Source organism: Melanerpes formicivorus, unplaced genomic scaffold (assembly GCF_026170545.1).
Source record: "Melanerpes formicivorus ecotype bairdi unplaced genomic scaffold, bMelFor1.0.p_v2 SCAF_12, whole genome shotgun sequence".
NCBI lineage: Eukaryota > Metazoa > Chordata > Aves > Piciformes > Picidae > Melanerpes > Melanerpes formicivorus.
The window spans coordinates 9,394,350-9,411,981 of NW_027142364.1; the positions used below are offsets into that span (position 1 = coordinate 9,394,350).

At 39.5% G+C, this 17,632-nt stretch overlaps 1 protein-coding gene across 10 annotated transcripts in view; it reads left to right on the forward strand.

The window, feature by feature from the left end:
* The window catches only part of XRN1 (5'-3' exoribonuclease 1), a 45,376-nt gene that overhangs the window by 8,206 nt on the left and 19,538 nt on the right, over positions 1-17,632 (forward strand). For 9 of the 10 annotated variants that reach the window (XM_068145230.1, XM_068145231.1, XM_068145222.1 and 6 more), the window contains exons 10-30: positions 845-979; positions 1,733-1,796; positions 2,478-2,583; positions 2,927-3,016; positions 3,166-3,322; positions 3,641-3,760; positions 4,219-4,388; positions 5,989-6,109; positions 6,204-6,302; positions 6,674-6,777; positions 7,933-8,064; positions 8,755-8,917; positions 9,377-9,490; positions 9,940-10,038; positions 10,191-10,306; positions 11,657-11,803; positions 12,143-12,232; positions 13,209-13,344; positions 14,513-14,569; positions 15,264-15,396; positions 17,490-17,559. In XM_068145230.1, coding sequence (XP_068001331.1) covers positions 845-979; positions 1,733-1,796; positions 2,478-2,583; positions 2,927-3,016; positions 3,166-3,322; positions 3,641-3,760; positions 4,219-4,388; positions 5,989-6,109; positions 6,204-6,302; positions 6,674-6,777; positions 7,933-8,064; positions 8,755-8,917; positions 9,377-9,490; positions 9,940-10,038; positions 10,191-10,306; positions 11,657-11,803; positions 12,143-12,232; positions 13,209-13,344; positions 14,513-14,569; positions 15,264-15,396; positions 17,490-17,559 — 2,423 coding nt within the window. The remainder of the gene's footprint in view (positions 1-844; positions 980-1,732; positions 1,797-2,477; positions 2,584-2,926; positions 3,017-3,165; positions 3,323-3,640; positions 3,761-4,218; positions 4,389-5,988; positions 6,110-6,203; positions 6,303-6,673; positions 6,778-7,932; positions 8,065-8,754; positions 8,918-9,376; positions 9,491-9,939; positions 10,039-10,190; positions 10,307-11,656; positions 11,804-12,142; positions 12,233-13,208; positions 13,345-14,512; positions 14,570-15,263; positions 15,397-17,489; positions 17,560-17,632) is intronic. The other variant, XM_068145229.1, reaches the window with a different exon arrangement.

Consider the following 17,632-nt stretch of genomic DNA (forward strand, 5'->3'; position numbering starts at 1 on the left):
TTATCTGATGTTACCATAGCATAAGAGGAAAAAGATTGAATCCCCTGATCTGTGTTTTTAACCACCATCTTTCAGTACTGCAAGACAGATGAGGATTCACCATTAGAGTCATGGTTCTTAATTCTCATTTAGTAATGAACCACAGTACTGGGCAAAGTGCTGCAGGCAGCAATGTTCTTTGCTTGCCCTGCTGGTTAGTTTCTTGTGGGGTAAATTACATCTGAAGGTCTTGGAGTGCACTATTTTCTGTAAGTTTTTAATGAAGATCACTGGTAAAGACCAATGAAGAATTCATATATCTCCAAGACAGACATGAGCATTCTTTGTCAACTGACTGGCATACAGGAGACAATCCTGTTAAGTGCTAGTGCAGTACTCAATCCTAGAGAGAAGACATGTAGACCATACAGAAATGGAAAGATCTCAGCCTTTTGCTAAATTTGGCAGAAGGAAGTTCATTTGTTGTCTCTGCTTCAGCCCTGTCCTCTGGTTCTTGAGTGAAACTATGAAAGTGTTGAGTGTGTGGCATGAGACTGTATTACCCAAACCCTTTATACATCTGTTACTTCTGGAGTTGGTAGTGAAGTGTGGAACTTGCCTAACTTACTGTTACCCATTGCTGCCTTACTGAAAGAAAATAAATACAGCTTGGTTAAATGTTAGGTATTGGTAGGAAAAAAGATTTTCAGTATTAGTTCAGTTGTATCTCTAGCACAGAATGTTTATGTGCAAATGACTCTAGATGTAATCTAATGTACAGACTCAAAATAACATTTGTTAATGTAGTACTCTAAGCTTGGTGTCCATCAAATATTTCTAAACTTCTTTTAACCTTTCTGCACAGTTTGATCGTGAACACTTCAGTGAAGTCTTTGTAGACCTAAAATGGTTTGAAAGTAAAGTAGGCAATAAATACCTCAATGAAGCAGCTGGTATTGCAGCAGAGGAAGCCAGAAAAAACAAACAAAAGAAACAAAAGGTTAGTGTATTGCATGCAGTCTTGCAAATCAGTAATTAAATGGCATAAACTTCTGGTTTGAGGTTTGATTATCCTTCAGTGTATACCTTCAGAGTGTTGAGTAGCAGGGAATTCCTTCAGGTATAATCAGTCACTGTATGTAGTTGTTCTGTTTTTTAGTGCAGTTTATGTTTTCTATTAATAAAGTATGCTTTATTGGTTGTTGTCTTATATGGCTGCTCCAAACTTCTGTGACAAATAGTTTTAAGCCAGTGTAATGGTTCTGCTTATTGGAAGCAACTCAGTGCTGTACACGAAAGACACTGTGTAGTGTGAGAGTGAAGGGAATGTTTGTCTTGGCTGATCCTCTAAAACATTATTCTTGTATCCTTACTCCCACCAAAAGTTATCTTAACAATTTGCTGATTAAAAATTTGACTGCATCCTGGTGTTGTAGCATGATACAGGTAGAAATGCTTACATGTGTACTGCACAGTTTTGGAAGTAGTTGTATATTGGAAAAGAAATACTTACATGTTTATGTAAAGGTAGTTGAGGTTTTATTTCAGTCTGCTCCCTTTTCTGATCTATTCTTTGGTCTGATAAAATAATTTCCCCTAGACAATTACAAGAGAAAGAAATGTGATGAGTTTTATACTAAATAGTAGTGTTTGCACATCTTTAATTAGGATTTTGAGTTGCAGATTATACAGTTCAGAATGATGTATGTGCATCTCCTGTATTTTTACTATACCTCAAATATTAATTTAATAGGCTCAGGAAAATTCTATGTGTTTGGCTGCTTTAGAAAATAATGAAGCTGATGTGACCCCAAAAAGTAAGTGCAAATAATTCTTCTATATACATGTAACAAAAAAACTTGTTAATTTTGTATAGATTTGGTAGGTCTGTAAGAATTTCATGTCGGAGAACTAAATGGATGAGTTATGTAGTCAGCTGCTGGGAAATGGGACTGCATGTCCCTGGTTAATTGGTGAGAGGGAAGGGGGCTACAGCTACTGATGTGCCTCTCACCTGGCCTGTGTTTCCATGATGAATTAAATGAATGAATGAGCAAATCTTCAACAACATTGTGGTTTTGATAACTGTATGCTTAGGTATTTTGTTCTGCAAATGGGGACTGGTGTAGGAGACGCATTTGCTTGTGTTCTGAAATTCAGTGTCAAAAATACATGAATAGTACCCCATGACATAAGATGATACTGCTGATAAAAGATGTCATTATGAAATTTATTTTAACATTTTCTGAATGGTTTCTCTTCTCTTCTCTGTACTTGTGATTGGGCCTAACAAACAGAAGACAGGTTGCCTGTCTCTAAAGGGAAAAAAAGAAATTCAATTTTAGGCTTTCTCTGTGTAGTGATTTTGTTGGGTTATTTCATGTTGCTTTCAGTGCAAAGGTCTGAACTGAAGAATAAAATCAAGTCATTAAGTCAAAACTGAATGTCCTGTAAAACATGAATGTTTATTCTTTGTTTTTTTATGAATGCTCTTTCAGCTGTATTGGAAGATGAGCCGGAAGATGATGATATGTTTGAAACTGAGTTTAGGCAATACAAAAGAACTTACTACATGACCAAAATGGGTGTAGAAGTAGTTTCTGAGTAAGTGTATGCTTTTTTATTTAAACACCACAGACAGGTCTTTGCACATGTCTACTACAAGACAGAATATTTATCCATGCTGAAAGCAGAAGGCATGGTAACGTACCATAGCAGTGATGCTTTTTGGCTAATGCAAGAGGAGCTGTAAGTCAGTTTTCTGTAACAAGTAGTTTGAGGACAAGAGAACAAAAATCAGTTAGTATTCAATGGATATAAAAACTCCTAGCCTCACTGGGTTCCCAAAATGCTTTATCTTTATTCCTCTGTACAGGGTCCTAAGTAGTTTTTACATCCCAGTGAAAATATGAAAAAATTAATATGTATCTTTCCTTTTCCTTTCAAGTGACTTCTTGGCTGATCAAGCTGAATGTTATGTCCAAGCAATACAGTGGATTTTGCATTATTACTACCATGGGGTTCAGTCATGGAGCTGGTAAGAAAAATGCTCAATGAGAAATTGCTGTAGATCAGTTGATATTTCTGCCTTGTATGCTGGGAACATTTAATGTAGTTGGGTTTGCTTCTGATTTGTGAACATTGCTGTGCTATAATTAAGTATCTAAAGAGGCTTTTTCCCTGCAGGTATTACCCTTATCATTATGCACCTTATCTGTCAGATATTCGCAACATCAGCGAACTCAAAATCAATTTTGAACTGGGAAAGCCTTTCATGCCATTTGAGCAGCTTCTTGCTGTACTTCCAGCAGCTAGCAAAGATCTGCTACCTAAATGCTATCAGGTGGGGTTTAGAGTTAAATTGCATTTAGCTGTTGCTTTATTTTGAAGTAACTTTTTCTGATGTCTTTGCATGTCCTGTTAGTTGTATTCTGTCTCTGGCTTTATGGTTAAATATTTCTACTTCTTACTATCATAGAACAATGTAAAGTTAGTAATAAATACAAGATTTTGTGGTCTGAAACTATGATAGTTAAATGATAAATGTCAAATTCCTGTTCAGCCTCAAACTGATCTTTTTTATGCCAACCTCTCTCTCTTCCTAAAATTAATTCTAAATTACCTCTGATATTGCTTAATTCTTCTATTGTATTTTTTGTAGCATTTGATGATTAGTCAAGATTCTCCTATTATAGAATATTATCCACTGGATTTCAAAACTGACCTAAATGGAAAACAGCAAGAGTGGGAAGCTGTAGTGTTAATCCCATTTATTGATGAGGTAAGATCTTTCAACATGTAATGTCTGTAAAAGCTTCATAACAAAACTAATAAACTTCTTAATTTATCAACAGTTAAACATGCAATTAAATAGAAATCTAAATTAACACTTGATAAAACCACAGAAAAATAAGTGTTTTCTGTCTGGAGAGTAAGGCTAGATTAAGTTGCACAAGCAAAGTTAGCCTCAAGCAGCAGAAGTCTTAAATAAGGGATGTGGGCTTGTTGTGGTTTGTTCACAAACACATCTATCCTTTCGAAATATATTTGCCCAAAGGTCATCTTTATTCTCTAAAGCCATTCCATTGTAATTGCCTTATTTGTATCGGTGAGCCAGGACATGAGGAAGGCTGAGACTGCACTTAGGAAATAAACATATTAGCCAGGAAAGTGTGGGTATCCACTTTCCCAAAGTAGAGTTTTCTGTGCTAATAATATGCCAATTTCTCTACAATGTAGAAACGACTGCTGCAGGCCATGGAATCCTGCAATAAGTGCCTAAAAGAAGAGGAGAAACGGAGAAATACTCACAGTGCTTGCTTAATGTACTGGTATGACAAAGATGCAGAGTTTCAGTACATGTCCCCGTGGCCAGAGAAATTCCCTGCTATAGAAAGATGTCGTACAAGGTAACACCAGTATCACTTCTAAACTACAAGTAGTTAGAAGAGTTGCACTGGCCTTCCAGTGTCTTAAGGGAGCCTATAGGGAAGCTGGTGAGGGACTTTTTAGGATGTCAAGTAGTCATAGAACTGGGGGGAATGGTGTTAATTGCTGGGGATAAAAATTGTCCTTCATCTTCAAATGTTACTTTGCAAAATAGATAAACCACTGCTAAGTTTGCAAGAGCACTTTAGAGGATTACTAAACTCTATGTGACACAGAGGATGAAAAGCTGGTCCAAATATCTGATAACAGTGATGGTTTATCAGCACACTAATTCCAGACAATTGTTTAAAAAAAAAAAATCTAAGCATTTGGATCCAGAGCAGAGAGTTGAACACAAGTGTGTTTTTCACTTTCCTCTCACTGAAAGTAGCCAGCTTTATTTGATACAGACTGAAGTTTCAAGATTAAATGGAAACACAACCTTAGTGATAGTCAAACTTCAGCAAAATAGAGTAGGAATGCCTGTTGCAGGGTGCAAGAGCAAGTGCAGGGTCCTGCATCTGGGTCGAGGCAATGCAAGGCACAAATACAGGCTGGGCAGTGACTGGCTGGAAAGCAGCCCTGAGGAGAGAGGCTTGGGGGTGCTGGTGGACAAGAGGCTCAACATGAGCTCTCAGTGTGCACTTGCAGCCCGCAAAGCCAATCAGATCCTGGGCTGCATCAGGAGAAGTGTGGCTAGCAGGTCGAGGGAGGTGATCCTCCCCCTCTACTCAGCCCTGGTGAGACCCCACCTGGAGTACTGTGTCCAGTTCTGGAGCCCCTATTACAAGAGGGATGTGGAGGTGCTGGAGTGTGTCCAGAGAAGGGCCACAAGGATGAGCAGGGGGCTGGAGCACCTCTCCTATGAGGGCAGACTGAAGGAGTTGGGGCTGTGCAGTCTGCAGAAGAGAAGGCTCCGAGGTGACCTAATTGTGGCCTTCCAGTATCTGAAGGGGGCCTATAGGAAGGCTGGGGAAGGACTTCTCAGGATCTCAGGTAGTGACAGGACTAGGGGGAATGGAATGAAGCTGGAGGTGGGGAGATTCAGGCTAGATGTGAGGAGGAGGTTCTTCACCATGAGAGTGGTGAAACCCTGGAATGGGTTGTCCAGGGAGGTGGTCGGGGCCCCGTCCCTGGGGGTGTTTAAGAGCAGGCTGGATGAGGCTCTGTCCAGCCTGATGTAGTGTGGGGTGTCCCTGCCCATGGCAGGGGGGTTGGAACTAGATGATCCTTGTGGTCCCTTCCAACCCTGAATGATACTATACTATGATACTACACTTGGCGGAGAGTGAAGTTGAATAGTACTATGTATATTAATGTCCCATTGAAAGGTTAGAATTTGATAGTAACAAAGTAATGAGATTGGGACATACTGTGGCTTGAAATTTCTTCTTTCTGAATGAGTATTCTCTATTCAGCACTAGCAAGGGGTTTTATATACCTTTTTATAGATTCTAAGTGGCTTAAATTAATTGCCACCTTACAGGAAAGGTGTGTCAATTAGTATTTGTATGAGTAATAAGAGTTCCTAAGTCTGAAAGTCAATCTGTATGAGCAACTGTTGTGCAACTTTATTTTTAGGTATAAAACAATACCTTTGGATGCTTGGCATGTGGAAATAACCCAAAATAAGATAACTAAAATGAACAAAAGTATGTTATATTTTTGTGGATTTCCTACTTTAAAGCACATTAAACATAAGGTAAAAGATTTCTCTATTTTGACATTTTTAGTGATATTTAACAGATAACTGTGTAAGAGTTTGAGTAAGTTTCATATACTGTTTTCTTATCCAGTTCTATCTTAGAAAAAATGGTGTACAAGTATTTCAGCAAAGCAGCCACGGAGAGAACATGATGTTAGAAATCATAGCTGATAATAACTCAGAAGAACAGGTAAGCATTCAGCTCCTGACAAAACAAAACCCAAACCAATAAACACCCACACAAAAAAATATAGAAAGTCTGTACTAGAGGTGTAAATCAACCCAAGTGTTACAACTAACATATGCTACATCTAAAGAAACACACTTGGAATGTGGTCCTTTGTGCTACAAAATGAAATACAAGTCTCCATTTCTAATTGGAGACAATGTAATGTGTGTCAACATGTAATAAGCTAAAGTGAGCTGCTTTTTTTTTTAAGAAGAAAAAACTTGCCTTAACTAGAGTAGCTTTTAGTGCAAAACCAGTTTGAAAATGCATTAATGAAAATCTTTTAATATGTTAAACAATTAGTAACTTGTTTGTTGTTTGGGTTTTTTCAGATGGTAGAAAATGTTGCCAGTTTGGTGCTTGGAAAGCGTGTTTTTGTTAACTGGCCACACCTTGAAGAAGCCAGAGTTGTTGCTGTGTCAGATGGAGAAACTAAGTAAGAGACAATTTCATAGATAGTTATCATCTTTCTTGTTTTGTTCAAAATAAGTTCCTTTGGGCCATACAGAAGTTTGGGGGTTTTGTAATACTTGCTAACAGCAAATCAGCTCACATGTATTAAAGACTGCTTGGTGGAGTTCTGAGGGCTGTTTAGCTCTGTAGAAATCCAGCCCCTTAGTATTTGGCTGTAGATGTGGAACCTTGCAAGAGCTTGCTCTTAAGTTTGAGGGGAAAAATGGACATGCAGAAATCCACACAGAGAATGTAAAAGAGAACATTTCTGTACAGTCTTCCTTTTAGCATGTGCACAGATATTTTTAATTAAAAATAAAATGATGGAAAAACTCATCATGAGCTGACAATGTGCATTTGCAGTCCAGAAGGCCAACCATGGGCCGCAACATGAGACACGTGACCAGCAAGGTGAGGGAGATGATTGTCCTGTTCTACTCTGCGCTCATGATACCCAGCTGGAGCACTCTGTCCAGTTCTGGAGCCCCCAGCACAAGAAAGACTGTGAGGTCCAGAGGAGGCCATGAGAGGATCAGAGGGCTGGAGCAGCTCTGTAGGCACAGGGTGAGGGAGCTGAGGATGTTCAGCCTGGAGAAGAGAAGGCTCCAGGGACACTTTATAGTGTGAAGAGTGCCTCAAGAAAGCTAGGGAAAGACTTTTTACAATGGCTTGTAGTGATAGGACTGGAGGGAATGGCTTTAAGACAGAAGAGGGGAGATTTAGAGTGGATATTAAGAAATTCTTTACAGTGAGGGTGGTGAGTCACTAGAACAGGTTGCCCAGGGAGGTTGTGGATGCTCCCTCCCTGGAAGTGTTCACGGCCAGGCTGGATGAGGCCTTGAGCAATCTAGTGTAACGAAGGGTGGCCCTGTCCATGGCAGGGGGTTAGAACTAGATGGTCTTTAAGGTCCCTTCACACACAAAACATTCTATGGTTCTATGATGAAATAGACTGTGTGGCCTGCTGTAGAAGGGGTAGAGAAGACGATGCTGCAGGTTTTCATGTCTTTCACAAATGACTTCTAATTGTCTGAAGTTTTGCTTATAATTGGTTATGGATTAATTTTATGGGGTTAAATTAGTAGCTTCTAACCCAGTGCATTCTGTGACTCAGTGATTCTGTGATAATATTCTCAAGGTTTTATTTGGAAGAACCACATGGCACACAGAAGCTTTACATGGGCAGTGCAGTGCCCCCAACTAAAGTGGCCTATGTTGGGGATAAGGAACAAAGTGTGTGGTTGAAAGAAGTTCAAGGCATTTCAGAACAGTAAGTAACTTTGAAATGTAACTTTGCATTTTACAAGCTTGGCTAGGTTTTGCTGCTGTATTACAGACCTAAGTAGCTCAAAAGAGTTGCTAACATTGAAGAGTACTGGAACTAAAAAAAACACAATATAAATGAAATTTCAGAATATATGGAGTTAGTCTCAGGTATTTAAAGTTAGGTGCTGCAACAAATGAATGAGTTCTAGCATTTACTCTTCCACTCAATTTTCAGTTCTAGTCTTACTGTTATTAAGCTGTAGGAGGTATATAGAATCAAGTCATCCATGATCAAGTTACAGCTTCAGTAGCTCAGCATTAGTAAATTTGAATACATCTCTTTTCTTCTGGAGTGTGCTTGCCCAGCAGAACACAACTAAGTTGCTGTAGCTTCCTGGTTTATTATCTGTCTTTTGATTTAACTGCCTTAATTACCCTAACCCCACTGTAGAGATAATAATGTGTTTAAATTACTACACCTAGCCACGTAGTGATGGCTGTACAACAACAGAGAAGGAATTGGTTAGGCTATTTATTCTGGGTACTTTTTATAAAGCAGAGAGGAACTATTAGAATCCTTTTATTAAGAGCTTTTGTGTTTTGGTTTGGTTTTCCCCAATAATAAATTAATTCCACCCTCTTGCTTCAATTCTGTTTATTATAATGAAAACTAAACATTCTGCTTTGTATTCAGCTACCAGAGAAGAAAAGGAATAGTTATTCATGAAACATCAATAGTTGTGTACGCTCAGTTACTCACTGGTAATAGATATCAGCTACACCAAAACGGAGAAGTTTATTTGGAGAAGCAGTGGTCAAAACAAGCTCTTCCTTTTGTTTACCAAACTGTTGTCAAGGTAAATATAGAAGTTCAGTATCTTCTTGCACACAGCTTCTTATTTGGGTGGGGCAGGGGATGTTGCACAGAAGAAAAAGCATATGCTCTTTTGAAGGAACGAAAAAAAGACCAGAAATAAGCATCTTAATTTACTGTATAAAAAAACCATAATGTGTTAGGCAAGCATTTTGTCACAAAATTTGGGACCCTGTTGCATAGTTTTGAGATCTTACTGAAAAAAATGGCTTTTATAATCCTTTCATTACTGATATTGTGGATGAATTCACAGTAGAGGTGCTCTATAAGATAACGTAGTTGCTTATGTAACAGCATTTGTCATAGAGCATTAACTTCTTTGCCTTGGATGAACTATTCCAGACTTGAATTATGTTTTAGAGTAAACATTTGTATGAACTTTTAAATTATTGTACTGAAACAAATGGTAGTGAACATTTTTAATTGTGTCTGTCTTTTGTAGGATATCAAAGCCTTTGACTCTCGTTTTTCAAACATCAAAACTTTGGATGACTTGTTTCCTCCAGGAAGCACAACCTTTATGCTGGGATCTCCTTACTATGGCTGCATGGGAGAAGTTAGTTCCAATAATTCCATCATTTTTCCTCCCCCTAGATTACGTATTTGCAAGCCTAAAAATCTAAGATGTTGTGTGGCAGTAGCAGTCATTTGCTGGCTAAAATTTTAAATCAAAGATTCCATGGTGGTTTAGAGGAGGAGGGGGTTTTGCCATGTCTATTATCACTGTTGCTGCTGTAACATGAAAAAAGGAGCATAATAATCTTGCATTCAAGTTATGCAGCAAAACTATTTTGGACCATTTTTAGTAGTGGATTCCTTTGCTTTGATGCTTTTTTGATTTGTATCTATGAGGCAGCAGTGTGCAGGTCAAAGCAATATCACGAATCCCAAAGCATCTATGTCCCTGGTGGAGGAAAAACTGTTGATGAAGTAGACTATGAAGTCTAGTATCCAAAGACAGCTGGTTTTGAATAACATTTTTAATGCATAGTGTTTCTTTCCAAGGTTCAAGATTCACATGATGTGATCACAGAAGGTAGAATTCGTGTAGTTTTCAGTATTCCATGTGAACCCCAGCTTGATCCTTTAATACAGAACCAGCATGTAAGTGCTTCTGTTTTTTTTTCAGTGAAAGCATTTAGTATGAATCAAATATACTTTGCAATCTGAATATATCCATGTTACTAATTTTCTCTTTGTATAAAAATTCTTTCCCTTTGGGAATTGCCAATATTTCTTATTTGTTTGTTTTAAAGAAATATTCTGTGAAATACAATCCTGCATATATTTTGGCCAGCCGTCTTGGAATAAGTGGCTATCTTGTCTCCAGATTTACAGGGAGTATCTTTATTGGAAGAGGATCAAAGAAAAAGTAAGTTCTCTTTGTGAATTTTAACTGTAGAGAAGCTTCTAAATCTGATAGAAATTCTGTGGAGTTGTGTGTTCAAGTGCTGTTCTTAGGAAGTGTAATGCCGGCTTGTGATGCGAAGCTCTCTTTACAGCGCATTTGCTATAAATTGAATTCATATGCAGTGCTTTTCTCTCCTACCATAAACTTCTTTTTAATTTCTGTTTACTGGAGAGTCTTCTATTGGCTTTAGTATTGTAGCAAGACAAAATATGACTTCCTTGTTAGCTATTTCCAGAATTGAAGCAGGAGTTTGAGTTCTCTGAGTTTCCTAGGACAACTCACTGAAGTGGTTGATGCACAAGCATCTTCTTGTGATTTAATGTGTACATTTGTTCCCCTCTGATTGTTTGGGGACATCCTCCTACCTCTTGGTACATGCCAGGCAGATTGTGGCTGATTAGGTCTCAACTAAGGAAGAAAGCTAAAACATTCCCTGCTGTGGTTGCTTAGATTTTGTTTCAGGATAACCATCAGCCAGCAATGTGTCCTTGTGGCTAAGAAGGCCAATGGCATCCTGGAGTGTGTCAAAAAGAGTGTGGCAAACCAGATGTGGGAGGTTTTTCTCCCCTTCTACTCTGCTCTGGTGAGGCCACATCTGGAATATGGTGTCCAGTTCTGGGCTCCATGGTTTAAGGACAGAGACTTGCTGGAGAGGGTGCAGAAAAGGCCTACAAAGACGATGAGGGGATTGGGACATCTCTTTTATGAGGAGAGACTGAGAGAATAGGGCTTTTACAGACTTAAAACAACAGACTGAAAGGGGGGATCTCATAAATGCTCATAAATACTTCCAGGGTGGATGTCAGGAGGATAGGGCCATTCTTGTTTCAGTGGTGCCCAGTGACAGGACAAGCACAAACTTTAATGTAAGAAGTTCCGTTTAAACATGACAAGTATCTTCTTTAGGGGTGGTGGAGCACTGGACCAGGCTGCCCAGAGAGTTGGTGGAGTCTCTTATCTCTGGAGACATTCCAAAGCTGCCTGGACATGTTCTTGTGCAACCTTCTTTGTGCTAACCTGCATTGTAAGCAGGGTTGGACTCAGTGATCTCCAGAGGTCCCTTCCAACCCCTGCCATTCTGTGATTTAAGGAAGAGAAGTAAAGTATTCCCTAGTCTCCTTTGCAATAAAGACATCTACCATAGCACAGTTTGTCTCCTGTAATGTATATAGCTGTCACAGTGCTAACAAGTAAATGATACAATGAATTTCATTTTTCTGTACTTTAAGGCTGAGAATATAATTTTCTGTGGTTTTTAATGTGTGCACACCTCTATTCACTTGCAATACTACACTTTTCACTTGTTACCAGTCCTCATGGAGATCACAAAGCAAATGTGGGGCTAAACCTGAAGTTCAATAAGAAAAATGAAGAAGTTCCTGGCTATACTAAGAAAGTTGGAAATGAATGGATGTATTCTTCTGCAGTAGAACAATTACTTGCTGAGTATTTAGAAAGGTAAATATTGAAATGATCCACCTTAATGTTAATCTTCAGATTTTGTCCTCTGCATGCAAGTCTTCAAAGAACTGATGAGTGTGCTCTTGGAGATCTAGGAATTTCTTGTATTCCAGCTTTCTGTTTCAAGTGGTCTCTAGTTCCAAGGAGAAGCATAGAGTAATTTTGTCACCTGCTTACCCTTGACAGCTGAACAGTGTGGGCTAAATGAAGTTTAAAAACAATAATCCATCTGGGCTCCAAAAATGTTGAAGCCCAAGGTTTGTTTTGATGAGTTTTTTTGGTGGTCTGTTCTCAGATTAAACTAAATTTGTCTTAATGCTTATTAATTTTTCTTAGGGTCCCCGAACTATTTAATTACATAGCCAAGAACAGCCAGGAAGATATATTCTATGAAGATGACATTTGGCCTGGAGAGGATGAGAATGGGTAAGCCATCTTTCTTCCCTTTTACTTTTTATAAGTTTTCATTTCTAGAGTAAGTAGAATAAAGGCTGCCACTGTGAAAATTGGTAGTGATCATATAATGGTTGCCATGTAACTGAAACCTTGCTGTTCCTTGAACAGCATGATTGTTCAGTGATGACTCTGAAAAAGTGGTCAGAATATTGTACATTCCAATTGTGGAGTTCAAGCCTCTCACACTCCCATCTCAGGTTCAGTAACTTAAAAACTTGCTGTTTTGATGGCTACCTCATAATTCTTGCTTTTTCAAAGGGAATTTCATGTAGGCATAGCTATGAATAGTCAAAAAGTCACCAAAAGATCATTCTTTGAAGATAAACAATATTTATTTTAATTGTTTAAGAGCTCTTGGAGTTTGATTTCTGTGATTTAAAAAAAAAAAATAAAGTTGGAAGGCTTTTGCATGATTTTAGTATATGTTCAGGGAGGTTCAGAGGCAAGGTTCCAGATACAGTATAGAAATATTTATAAAGCTTTTATTATTAGCTAGTACACCCTACTTAAGAGTTTGAGTTGCTAAGTCTGCATGATACTGAACTCCACAAGACTCTTACCAGGTGGATGTATTGCTCCATTTCAGCAGAGGCATGCCCTGAAGTTAGTTCTTTGTGTTGTGAGAAACAGGTGCCTGCAGCTTGGCATGGTTAGTTGGTTAGATGCAAACATATTTTAAAGTATTTAGTAAATTAATTGAAGTTTTAAATTTTTTTTCTGAGATAAAATTTCAGGGTACAGTTTTGAAACAGTATAGTATGGTTTCAGTTAGGTTAGTTGTTTTAAACTCTGTTGTAAACCCCTACAGAACTCTTCAGTCCTGTTACTTTGAGCATGTCCAAGTGTTGTACCTATATCATAATTCCTGACTGATTAAATTAAGGAACATGGTAAAATGGTTGGTATGTGTAGTTAGAAGTTTAAAGTCATGTTGTTTTTTATGTAGAGCTGAGAAGGTTCAAGAAATTGTTGCCTGGTTAAAGGCGCATCCTGTGTCTGCGTTGTCTCGCTCATCTTGTGACTTGCAAATTTTGGATGCAGCCATTGTTGAGAAAATTGAGGAAGAAATAGAGAAATGCAAGGTATGCATCACATGCACCACTGATCAGAACACTCTGAACTCTCTTGTTGAGTCAGTTACCAACCCACCTTACATACCAATCATCTCACTCACTTTTCTTGAGTTTACCTAGGAGAGTGTTACAGGAGACAGTACCTTGGCTGAAGTCAAGGTAGATGATACCCACTGCTTTCCCTTCATCTATCCATTTGGTCATGCCTTCGTAGAAGACTGTCATATCAGTCAAGCAAGATTTCCCCTTAGTGAATCCATGCTGACTACTCTGGATGACCTTTTCTTTCATATGGTTAGAGATAGCCTCCAGAATGAGTTGCTCCCTCACCTTTCCAGGGGTGAAGGTGAGGCTGACAGGTCTGTGGTTGCCTAGGGCTTACTTCTTGCCCTTTTAGAAGATTGAAGTGACGCTGGCCCTCTTCCAGTCCTCAGGGACCTCCCCTGTTCACCATGATCTTTCGGAAATGAGAGTGGTACGGTAATATCAGCCAGCTCACTCAGCACTCAGGAATGCACCCCATCAGGGCCTATAGGTTTGTGCATTTTAATTCCATCCAAGCAGTCTCTAACCCAGACCACACCAGTGGAGAGTCTTCCTCCCTCCCTTACCTCCTGTGTCTGAAATTCCTGAGCTCTGGTCTTAGCAGTAAAGACTGTAAATCAGTAAAGAGTGGTTTGAGTTGGAATGGTTCAACCTGGCCTTGAACACCTCCAGGGGAAGGGGCATCCATAGCCTTCCTGGGTACCTGTTCCAATGCCTCACCAACCTCCCAGTAAAGAATTTCTTCATAATATCTACTCTAAATCTGTCCTACTCCAGCTTAAAGCTGTTGCCCCTCATTCTATCTCCACAAGGGCTCATGGAAATTATTAAAGCAAAAGCTAAGGGCAAACCCACATGAAATAATGAGCTGATTTCTTTGAAATTACTTGCAAGGACATGTTAATGAAATTGTGAATTCTGGAATTAGCTAAACAGTGCAAAACCTTCAGTAAGAAATCAATCGTGTTAAAAACAGGACTTACTTGTCCAAAAGACTTCATGAAAGATCTATGGTTTTATCTAAAAGAAGCAAAAGGATTCTGTGTTATCCTTTCAGGTGCTTTGCTGTACATGAAATCCAGTGTTGGTGCCCTGCGCTAGTTTGTAATGACTCTCTGTTCCTTTCCTTCAGCAGAGAAAGAGCAACAAGAAGGTGCGAGTAACTGTGAAGCCCCATTTGCTGTACAGAGTAAGTGAGGTGGAAAAGTGTCTTTGTAAAGTCTCTCTTTTTTATTTTTCTCTTTTTTTTCTTTAATTAAGTTGTCCAGATCATACTTACTTTACCTAAGCATATCAATCTTCAGGGAGTGGAATTTTATGAAGGTATTGATGGAAGAGAAAGTTTCAGGATGTTTTCTGGAAAAATCAATGAGAGAATAATTGTCTGTGAAAGGAGAGAATTTACACTCACTGCAAACTCTGTCATGTGTTATGCTGACTTTCAGTTCTCTTTTTGCCTTCTGATTTTAACTCTTCTACAATTACTGGCTGTGTAATGAAGGCAAAATAAAATGTCCCATTTATCTCCTCTTCCCTGTTTGGCTTTTTCTGCAGTTCTTGACATAGGATCTACTGCTCATCTTGCCTACCATTTCACAGATACTCACATTACTGAGACAGGCAGGTTACACCGAGTGGCTTTATTTTGTCTAGATTGATCCCCTTGGTCTGCCTTGGATAGTGCTTCTCAGGCAGAAGCAACAAGTCAAGAGTTACAAGAGAAAATTAATAAAAGTTTGCCTTGTACCCGCAGAAGGAAGATTCTGTGTTCTTAAACAATTCATTTTCCATTTACTGGGTGTTTCAGATATTGTTATACATGAATTGTGATTGTAATTCTTACATTTTTGCAAGCATTAACAGAGTCTTTTGGTTATTGTCAGCCATTAGAGCAACAGAACGGCGTTATTCCGGATCGAGATGCAGAGTACAGGCTGTTTGACCGCGTTGTCAACGTCAGAGAGAACTTCTCTGTTCCAGTTGGTCTTCGAGGTACCATTATAGGAATTAAAGGAGGTAATATGTTCTTTGTGATTGTAGTATTATAGCTATATACCAGCTCACAGTGTGAAAGCAGGCTTCAGAAAAGTGTTTAGTGTAATGGTTGTGAAGGCACTGAAATTTGTTGCCTGTGAAGCAACTTGAAGCCACTAATTATGTGTACTGTTTTGAATGAAGCCTACAGCTATTGGATTTTAATTTCAAATATTACATTGCTGTACTTTAAATAAGAAATTACTTACCCTTTCTTCCTTCTTAATCATAGAGTGGTAGGGAGTAGAAGGGACCTCCGAGATCTAGTCCAAATTCCCTGCCAAAGCAGGATCATGTGGCTCTCCAGAAGAGAGTCCCACAAGTTCTCTGGGCAGCCTGCTCCAGGACCCTTACAGTAAAGAAGTTTTTCCTCATGTTGAGGTGGAACTTCCTGTGTTCCATTGTCTGATCACAGGACACCCTTGAAAAGAGACTGACTTTCTCTTCTTGACAGCCACACTTCAGATTTTTATAAACATTAGTAAGATACCTCTCTTCTCCAGACTAAACAGCCCCATGTCTCTTAGCCTCTCCTTATCAGAGAGATGTTCCAGTCCTTCAATCATCCTTGTAACCCTCCTTTGGACACTCTCTAGTATATCCCTGTCCCTCTTGAGCTGGGGAGCCCAGAACTGGACACAGTACTCTAGGTGTGGTCTTACTGGAGGAGGAGAACCTGCCTTGACCTGCTGGCTACACCCTTCTTAATCAAGAAGGCAATCAGTGAGGGAGAAAATGAGATGCAAAAAAAAATAAGGGGGGGGGAACAAAATCACAGGATGTCAGAGGTTGGAAGGAGCCCAAAGAGATCATCAAGTCCAACCCCCTGCCAGAGCAGGACCATACAATCTAGCTCAGGTCACAGAGGAACGCATCCAGACAGGCCTTGAAAGTCTCCAGAGAAGGAGACTCCACAACCTCTCTGGGCAGCCTGTTCCAGTGGTCTGTGACCCTTACAGTAAAGAAGTTTCCCCTTGTGTTGAGATGGAACCTCCTGTGCTGCAGCTTACGTCCATTGCTCCTTGTCCTATCACAGGCAGCAAGTGAGAAGAACCAGTCCCCTCTCTTCTGACACCCAGACCTCAGAACAGCTCCTGCCAGTCCTGCTTGTCCCTTGGGGTCCTTCTGCCTTCAGATGCCCCTAAAGCAACCCAGAAGCCCTTAAAGCACCCAAATTAAAGCACAGCTTCAGCTAGCCATTACTGAGGCTTTCCTGCAGCTGCTCTCATGCCAAAAATAGGAAAATATGGGCAAAGACTGAGGTCCAGAGAACAGCAGGAAAGCTGGTGAAGGGTCTAGTGACCAGGTCTTGTGAGGAGCAGCTGAGGAAACTGGGATTGTTTACTTTGGAGAAGAGGCTGAGGGGAGACCTCATTGTTGCCAACAACTCCCTGAAAGGAGGTTGGGTTGAGGTGGGGGTTGGTCTCTTCTCCTTAGTATCAGGTGATAGAATGACAGGAAATGGCCTGAGTTTGTGCCAGGCAAGGCTTAGTTTGGATATTAGGAGACATTTATTTGCTGCAGGAGTAGTCAAGCATTGGAACAGGCTGGCCAGGAAGGAGGTGGAATCAACATGCCTGAAGGTCTTCAAGAAACGTGTGGACATGGCACTTCAGGGCATGGTTTAATTGCCATTGATGGTCTTAGGTTGATGGTTAGACTTGGTGATCTTGGAGGTCTCTTCCAACCAAAACTATTCTGTGATCCTATAATAAGGTCACGTTGAAGTTGTTGGTTTCTGGCTTCCTGAATGTGAAGGTGGCTTACATCTCTTCTCTGGCAGTTTTTGACACCTTTATAACACTGCTATAAATTCTGGCTCTGACAGTGCAGGTTGCTAAGGTTGTTAGATGTGGTCCATTTCTCCTGAAAGTACATCTTAAAGGGCAGCCATACATGACTTTGAGAAGATTTTACAACTCATTGCTTATGAAATAGTTTATTTAAGGAATAGAATGTTTTGTTGTTGTTGCTAATTGATTTTTTTTTTGTAACTAATACAGATATTTCCATAACTTAAATTAAAACACCTACAGTTTCATATATGGGATGACTTTTTCCTTTGTTTCCTGTAGCCAGTAGAGAAACAGATGTGCTCTTTGAAGTTTTGTTTGATGAAGAATTCCTTGGAGGCCTGACTATAAGGTTAGTACAAGGGGTTTCATCATCATTTCATGCTCTTGCTATAGATTACTTGAAATCATTGCTTTTGGTTTGG